Raw genomic sequence first — 9,526 nt, 5'->3', positions numbered from 1 at the left:
ATCAGTCCCTTTTATACAAGCCGAAAGCTAATCGGATGTAATTGGATACCCCTCTATGTTGCAGGCTTATTCTGGTTCAACTTTTTTTCATTGGTCTGTTACAAATTATTTGGAAACCCCCCTTTCAAAATCCTGCGTTTGCCACTGCAACTTACCGTTTTCAGGGAGTGTTCGAAAAAACGCAGGCGTGCCAGGAAAAAAGCAAGCGTGGCTGGGTGTTTGTGATGTCAAAACGGGAACTGAACAGTCTGAAGTGATCGCAAGTGCTGAGTAGGTTTTGAGCTACTCTAAAACTGCACAAAAAAACTTTGTAGCCGCTCTGCGATCCTTTCGTTCTCACTTCTGCTAAGCTAAAATACACTCCCAATGGGCGGCGACATAGCAGTTGCACGGCTGCTAAAAACAGCTAGCGAGCGATCAACTTGGAATGACCCCCTTTATTGGGTTACAGAGCTCAGCAATCTCCAACACCCTTATAATGTACAATATAAGTGCATTATATTTGCAATCAGTGTGTAGCGTAATTGCCACTTCGTAGGGAATAACACAACTTACACTAGGTAGCCCGTATAAGAGCCATAAAAGGAACATTAGCACACTTTGTATAACTGAACAGTTGTGTTATTTCTTCAACATTCACCAGGATCAACATTATAATTGCTGCACAACGTGACTGAAAAAATGTCTGCAAAGCAGATTACGCTGCTGAATCTCTGCAAATAAATCTAATACACATAGACCCTCCAGCAAACTAATCTGACAATACACAAAGCACAAGGAACGTAACGAGCTCTGACGGTGTTTGCTTTGTGGCATCACGCAGGCCGTTATACCGTGTTATACCACTGTACTTAGCGTGTATGACTAGTCAGCACACATGCCGCATCTTTACGGCTAGCCATGTGCCACAGTATAATATTAAGTTTTAATGAGCTAAAAAGTCAATGTTATGATAACAACAGCTGCAAAAGGAAGAGCAGGCATATCAGTTGCTTAATGTTCTGGGGTTATAAGTCTTTCCCACACTTCTCTTCCTCCTGAGTTTTATGGTCAACTCCAGATGCCGGCGCTCTTATTACACACTTCCATTGTCCCAGCAAGTGCTGGGATTGGCTGCAGAGTGTGGGAACCTCCAGAGAGGGAACACTTCACACTCTGTTATGCAGATAGAGAGGTATAAAGGGAGGCTTGCCTATTAGCACTCAGACACACGCTGCCTGCCTGACCACAGCCAAGGACTTATACTGGGACCTCACTGCCAGCATGGCTCCTATTAGTAACAGGATGGAGGATACTGAGAGCCACATGGGAAAAGACATGAGGAAGGTAAGGAGATGTTACTTTTTTTTTGTGCCTACATTTTATTTTCAAGTGCCAAAAAAAAATAGAAAAATAGATTTTATTTAACATTGGTTTTTTTACATACATTATTTTTTTATATATTCTTTTTTTTTTCACACTGAGTTTAAGTTCTTTATTTAACGTTGACTTATTTAAAAAAATATTTGATCTATAGTTTTTTTATAGTGATTGGTTTGTTTTGTAAGAACTTTAAGCATTTATTAAAAAATAAATAAATACATTTCTTGTTGCGCCATAAATTGCTTATTATAAGGCACTTTTACTAACATTGCATTTAATTGAGTCGTAACCTTGCATTGAATTTAATCACAGCAATCAGATGTTTGCACTAGACTAGAGGGATACAAGCTGACTGCTGATTGGATGCTGTGGCTCAATGCAAAATTCGTTCATCCATATAATTTAATGAGCCCTGACTATTAGTTCATTATTACCGCAGAGATTTACAGGATTTTAGCAGTTTCCTGTTGTGTTGGTTTATTGGATAGTTCAGTTACCATGCTGCACCAATGGTGTTTGTGTACGTTATTGTGTAGATAACTATAACTTGTACTTTATAAGGGTACCAGTGGATTATTCAGTTTTAAAGGAAAATGAAATCCTAGCAGAGAAAATGTTTGTGCGCCTCTTTTGCAATTGCACATTGCAGATTTTGCGGCCCTAAGCTATTCGCTCCCAGGATTTTTGCTATCAGTATGATTTGTTAAAACGTCAGATGAGCTTGAAAAAATGTTAGTTGTTGTAAGCAGCTGTAATTAGTAGATTTGAACAGATGGTTCTGAATATACATTTTTCCATCAATTATAATAAGTGAAGGGACTTTATTACAATATTAAATCCGGGAGGATCATCTGATGCTATAACAAGGTATTATTAAAATGATTGTTACTTTTTATTTCTAATGGGCCCTACACATTAGGCGATGTGCCGCCGAGGTGCCCGACGGCCGACCCGGCGGCGGGGGGCAGTGACGGGGGGAGTGAAGTTTCTTCACTCCCCCCGTCACCCGGCTCCATAGACGTGCAGGCAAATATGGACGATCTCGTCCATATTGGCCTGCATGCACAGCCGACATGTCACCAGCGATGAACGAGCGCGGGGCCGCACATCGTTCATCGCTGGTGACTCCACACTGCACGATATGAACGTTATCTCGTTCATTAATGAACGAGATCGTTCATATCGTGCAGTGATATCGGCATGTGTGTAGGGCCTATAAGGGTCATATAAGGGTTGTACGAAGATGATAAAACATGACTTAAGGGGGTACTCACGGAGCGATATTCTAAGCAATCTGACTACATTGCTTAGATTTTAAGCATGATCGCTCCATGGAAGTCATTCCGAGTTGTTCGCTCGCAAGCGGATTTTATCAGATTTGCTCATGCTAAGCCGCCGCCTACTGGGAGTGAATCTTAGCATCTTAAAATTGCGAACTAAGTATTCGCAATATTGCGATTACACACCTCGTAGCAGTTTCTGAGTAGCTCCAGACTTACTCGGCATCTGCGATCATTTCAGTGCTTGTCGTTCCTGGTTTGACGTCACAAACACACCCAGCGTTCGCCCAGACACTCCCCCGTTTCTCCGGCCACTCCTGCGTTTTTTCCGGAAACTGTAGCGTTTTTTCCCACACGCCCATAAAACGGCCTGTTTCCGCCCAGTAACACCCATTTCCTGTCAATCACATTACGATCGCCAGAACGATGAAAAAGCCGTGAGTAAAATTCCTAAGTGCATAGCAAATTTACTTGGCGCAGTCGCAGTGCGGACATTGCGCATGCGCATTAAGCGGAAAATCGCTGCGATGCGAAGATTTTTACCGAGCGAACAACTCGGAATGACCCCCCATGTGTACCCCCCACAGCAATAGCGTTGCGCAGCCCCACGCATCGCTATCGCTGGTGCTAGATTGGCCTGCATACAGGCTCAATCTAGCAGGTCGCTCATGTCACCCGCATGCTCAGCACACATCGCGCTGTGCTGAGCGGGGGGCAGGGCCGGCAACAGAAATCTAGGGGCCCGTTACACTGATATCTCTGGGGCCCCCCTCCCCTCCGTCCCACTCCCTAAATATCCCTAACCTGCATGTGCCAATACAGGCATCACCAAATACAAGGCACTAGATTTGTGCATATACTGAAACACTACAATACATAGATGGAAAACACACAACAAAAGTGCACTGTGTCCGTTACTGGAGCACAAAAACACTCATACACATACCTACATACATATACTGTAACTGTATACACACACATACATACTGTGAAGCAGACATAGACTGTCCAGGAAGGACTCACTGTCACCACAGCTAGGGTGTCTCTCTCGTGTGTAGCACTGCGGGGGGGGGGGGGGGGGGGGGGGGGGGGAGGGCTGCTGCAATCTTCTCCCTCCGAGTGTCGCACACCAGTGGACAGGCCGGAAGCGGGAGGTTGTGCACAGCTTCTGGACAGCTCCTCAGCGGAGGCAGGAGACAGGGAAGTGCCGGCGGGCCAGCGTCATGACGTCACAACGTTGGTGCCACGGTATGTGACCATACCAAGGGACAGGGTAAGGAGGGGGAGGCGCGGAAGGAGGTATTGCGGCTTCTGATTGGACACTTAATTAATTTTTTTAGGTGACTGGCAGCTGGGCAGGCATTTACTTCAAATAGGCAGTGCGTCCTATATTTTATTTCCCTGATTCATGGGGCCCCTCCAACCCTCGGGGCCCGGTACAGGTGTCCCCTTTGACCCCCCCTGTCGCCGGGCCTGGCGGGGGGAGAGATGTGTGCTGAGCGGTTCGCTCAGCACACATCTCTCCCCAGATCTGCCCGATTACGGGCCTTTATACAGACAGTATATACATTTACGGTACATAGATATATGATTACAGTGAGCAGTTAGCATAGTTAGGTAGTGTTACTTCATTCCGGACACTTAAAGAGATTCTGGTGCATCCTAATGGTTTTAGATATTTTTCCCTTCTAGCTGAGGAAGCCGGTTATTGAGAAAATGAGGAGAGATCGTATTAACAGCAGCATTGAGCAGCTCCGGATGTTATTGGAGAAGGAGTTTCAGAAACAGCAGCTCCCGTCCAAACCTGAGAAGGCCGACATCCTGGAGATGACAGTGAACCTGCTGAGGCAGCAGCTGCACCGAGTCACCAAAGGTGAGTGGTCACTTCCTAAGCTGCGCTATTGTACAATAAACTGATCCAGATCAAATCACATTTTCAGGGATTTAATATATATTTAATCAAATTTGTGCAAGTGTTGCAGAGTTTGCTGGGACTTGTAGTTCAACAGCTGGTGGCATGTGAGTTGCGGAAGTCTCTCTTAGGCCTTGGGGTGAGGTAAAGTGGAGAGAGATGAAGTACCAGTCAATCAGCCCCTAACTGCCATGTTACAGTTGGTATTTAAAAATGACAGGAGCGGATTGGCTGGTACAGTACTTTATCTCTCTCCACTTTATCTCTCTACAAGGCTTAGTACATAGGCCCCATAGAAATTAGACAGCACGTTTTGGGCAGCTATGTGTCCTTTCTCAAGCTGGAAAAAGACAGCTTGAGAAAGGGCACATAGTTGCATAAAACGTTGCTGTCTGTACCCTGATGCACTATGGTGTTTGACTTTACTAGGGAGTTCTGTGGTAAAGATGGCTGCACAAGTAGTGTAGGCAGCCATCTTGAATGAAGGCTACCAATTCATTAGGAATTGGGGACAACACTGAGGTATGACATTTAGGCCCAGACCATAAAATGGCTGACTCCATAGTGACAGGCATGCTATACATATACACCATTCATGTCTAGAAGGATATAAAGGTGTTCTGTAACGTCTCTTGTCTCTATACCAGATTGTATGTGTGACTTTAATCATACCGCACTATTGGGGAATTGTATCAAACCTATGAGAGAGATAAGTGGAGTGGTTGCCAATAGCAACCAATCAGCAGCTTCTGTCATGTTATAGACTGTGCTAGATAAATGATAGCTAGAATCTGATTGGTTGTTATAGGCAACTTCTCCACTTTCTCCAATGTTTGATACAGCTCCCCTTTCCTGTCAGTAAAGCCCATATGAACCAAGTGATGATAGCTTTACAAAAGTTGTATTGTAATTAATCTAATATATTTTTATTTTCTATCATAGCGGTGACACCATACAACCAAGCCTTTCCGACGCCTGCGAAGCAGGCAGAGTTTTTCCCCAGCAGTAAACATGTGGCCACAGAGACAGGTCTATGCAATGACCCCCAGAAATGCAGGTCGACAAAGGAAAATGTTCGTCATCCTCTGGCCACTTTCAACCAAGGAATTATTAAGCAGGTAGCCCAGCCGTGCGGTTCCTCGGACCTGTGGAGGCCATGGTGATGGCAAGGTACCGGTGTGTGTCACACCAAGAACGAACTCAATATACAGAATGCAAAAGAAACATAAAACATTCTCATGTGGTGTTTTCCAAGCACACAACGCAAATGGAATTTTTGTCAGTCAGAGTTTAATATATTTATAGTGTGGTACTTTATTTTACAATTCCTGCCATACAAATCTTTTTAAAGCGATGCATTATGCACACACAAATACTTGTTTTATATGTTGACGATGCCTTAAAATGCATTGAGCGACCAAGAAAATGTATATAATGTTTAGGCCGCACAGGGGCTAGCTAAATGTAACTGCACAGTGGAAGTAAACGTGCTGGAACCCATGGCATGCAGTTAGATTGTATCTGGAAAGTTTGTAACATAGATTTGAAATTATAGGTTAAACCCTGATTGGTCACATTGTATCATTAGCGTAAATAAGTTCCATAGTTTAACATTATAGCTATTCCCTAATGTTCTGACTTTATTTTGTTAAATCTAATGTTAAGCTGAAAAACAGGATTAGGCTCTTAGGCTTCTGCCTAGAGGCAGACATGTGAAGAATGGGTTTATCCTTTGTATGTGTGTTCAGTAAATAGAAGACATTTATATTCAGAAGAGATTTCCCTTCCATGAAGGGCAGAAGTCCCAATCTCTTATCTGTACCATTTACTGTGTGTTTTATCCATTTGCAACAGGAAATCTTGTCAATTGTGCTGAAATGGAGTGTTCTTTTCTATGAAAAGTATATTATTTTTATTGAAGTTTTTTTTTGCTTATTTTGCACCATCATGATGATAATATATGCAGATAAAATCTCTAAATAAATATGTTTTGTAAAACTGTTTGACTGAGAATGTAATTATCCCTCTCCTGGTGTCGCTAAGGATGTGGACTTTTCTACCTTCTGCGTGGTAAGAATAAGTTACATAAATACAAGCTGAGTGGGATGCTTGGTGGTTAGTAACAAGTACAGGAAATGTTCTTGCCCAGAAAAGAAGGGCCACCAGCAAAATGATTACATAAGATCATTTTACACACGCTCTCCTGGGCAAATGGGGCTCACACCAGAATATCATTTGGTACATGCATACTGTACTACATATACAATGTATAAAGTAGATGAGACTCTGGAAGCAAATTACAGGATCTACCACAGACTAAAGTAGAACATACATATCTAATATGTAAATGTTAAATATACATATAAAAAAAGAGTAAAAATGTAGTAATAATAATAATGAATGAATAATACCATTAAAGACAAAGAGATGTATTCAATTGAAGTTGGAATTTCCGTCAAGTCGGAAAGACGGCACTTTCCGACTTTTTTAGGTTGAATCAGGATTCGACCTATTCAACTCAGTTGCCGTTTTTCCGACTTGTCGGAAAACATGTGGATCGAGGATTAGTCGCGGATCCACGTATTTTGTCGAATTTGCGCCCATTTCCTACAGGTTTTTGGCCCCGTTTTCGACAATGCTGACTCAACTTCAAAAAAAGTCGGATCAGCATTGTCGAAAACTGGCAAAACCTGTCGGAAATGCCTGCAAATTGAATACTTAACTGTCAGGTCCGACAGGAATTGAATAGACCCTATCGGGGGTATCCAATTAGCTCCGATGCCGTTTCAACGCATGAAAATTGCCAGATATCACAATTAATGGTCGTTATCGCGGTATCCAATTAGAGGCCATTTTGATCGTCTGAAACTGGACCCGCAATCACGCGAAAACACATGGGATCGGGGCAGTGGCGGATCTAGACTTAACTTTTAGGGGGGGCGGTTTAAGAATTATGACTCCCCCTAATCATAGCCCCTCCCACTTAGTAATGCCCTTCCCGTTCGCTTCTAAAATTTCCTATTGTTGCCATTACTAATAAAATGTTGCCAGTTAGTGGAGAGAACCCTGCTCACTGGTGATACAGACTGGCGAATCGCCATTCCTTCCATCAGGGGTGGTAGAGGCTAAGACAGTAGGGCAATTTAAACATGCATGGGATAGACATAAGGATATTCTTACAAAGAAATAAGGATCAGATAAGGTTAGAGATAAAAATAATGTAAAAAAAAAAAAAAAGGGGCAGACTAGATGGGCCAAGTGGTTCTTATCTGCCGACAAATTCTGTTTCTACAGCACACAGAATGAGCCGAAATTCACATTATAGCACACTGTATGATCCGAAATTCACATTATAGCACTGAATGAGCCGAAATTCACATTATAGCACACTGAATGAGCAGAAATTCACATTATAGCACGCAGAATGAGACGAAATTCACATTATAGCACGCAGAATGAGCAAAAATTCACATTATAGCACGCAGAATGAGCCAAAATTCACGTTATAGCACGCAGAATGAGCCGAAATTCACATTATAGCACACTGTATGAGCCAAAATTCACGTTATAGCACGCAGAATGAGCCAAAATTCACGTTATAGCACGCAGAATGAGCCAAAATTCACGTTATAGCACGCAGAATTAGACGAAATTCACATTACAGCACGTAGAATGAGCCGAAATTCACATTACAGTACACTGAATGAGCCAGGAAAGAGCTTTCATGTTTCCTGCGTTTGCAGAAGAGAACAATACTACAAATCCTGGCAACATTGATTGGCAATCACACGAAATTCACATTACAGTACACTGAATGAGTCAAAATAATGCAGGCACTGGGGGCAAGGGGAATCCTACCCCCTAATTAACTTACACGGGGGCAGCGAGGGATCTCTACAGTGCATACCTAGAAAATGATGTGCATATGAATAGCTGGATAGTTTGTATATAGAAACCATAAGGAAACAATTATTACATTCTCTGATGTCCTCCTGGCCACCTACTCATATTTTGTCCGCAGCAGCCAGCAGCATGAGGAGTCGGATGGAGGCCGGGTCCCGCAGCGGTGTTGGGAACAGGGTGGAGAGCGGTGCAGCGCGGCAGGGGACGGGGAGAGAGAGAGAGCGTCCTGATGCGCGTACAGGGAGGAGGGGGCGTGGTCAGAACAGAGGCCGCTGTATGCGCGTCAGGACGCTCTCTCTCTCTCCCCTTCCCCCGCCGCGCTGCACCGCTCTCCACCCCGTTCCCAACACCGCGGCGGGACCCGGCCTCCATCCCGGTGCCGGTATGTGTAGGGGGGGCGTTCGCCCTAATCGCCCCCCGCTAAATCCGCCACTGGATCGGGGATAAGTCCCCGATCCCATGTGTTATCGTGGCTCCGGCAGGCCACTTATCGTGGATTATGCTCAGGCACCCGAAGCATGATCCCCAATAAGTGCCAGCATAGAGGGGGAGGAGCACGCCACATCGGGGCCATTAGGCTAGCGACCAGCGTTACAATTACCCGCAGTCAATGACCGCGGGTAATTGGATACCCCCTATATTACATATTATTAATATTATTGTTGTAATTGTTATTAAAAACTGCCAGCTGGACCTCTGAAGAAACATATTAGATTTTGAGGGTCGCACAGGCATCCCCCAAATTCTAAAGAGCGGAGAATGTTTTGGGGCTTATTTATTTCATCATATGAATGCAATATTTCTCTGATCCCTTTAGTGTGAATAAGAAGGACCTTCACTAGGGCAGTACCAGGCAGCACTGTGTCAGCAGTAATACCCAGTAATGTGGAGAAGTGACACCCAGTCATATGTACTGCCAGTACATATTTGCCCGTTAGATGTAGTAATATAATAATTATAGCAGAAATAACATCAATGCTGCAGTGTAATATTCCCGCAGTACTGGTGCCCAGTAATATGCCAGCGTCTAGTAAGTTACCAGTTTTAGTAGTGGGGCCCAGTAATTTTC

At 43.8% G+C, this 9,526-nt stretch overlaps 1 protein-coding gene across 1 annotated transcript; it reads left to right on the top strand.

The window, feature by feature from the left end:
* The first annotated feature begins 1,039 nt into the window (after window positions 1–1,039).
* On the top strand, window positions 1,040–6,491 carry LOC134965554 (transcription factor HES-2-like). The gene is made up of 3 exons (XM_063941928.1): window positions 1,040–1,326; window positions 4,335–4,515; window positions 5,497–6,491. The coding sequence occupies exons 1-3, from the start codon at window positions 1,264–1,266 to the stop codon at window positions 5,715–5,717; spliced, it is 465 nt and encodes a 154-aa protein (XP_063797998.1). The 5' UTR covers window positions 1,040–1,263; the 3' UTR covers window positions 5,718–6,491.
* Window positions 6,492–9,526: the final 3,035 nt, after the last annotated feature.

Source organism: Pseudophryne corroboree, chromosome 10 (genome assembly GCF_028390025.1).
Source record: "Pseudophryne corroboree isolate aPseCor3 chromosome 10, aPseCor3.hap2, whole genome shotgun sequence".
Lineage (NCBI taxonomy): Eukaryota > Metazoa > Chordata > Amphibia > Anura > Myobatrachidae > Pseudophryne > Pseudophryne corroboree.
This window is presented reverse-complemented; position numbering and strand designations above follow the sequence as displayed.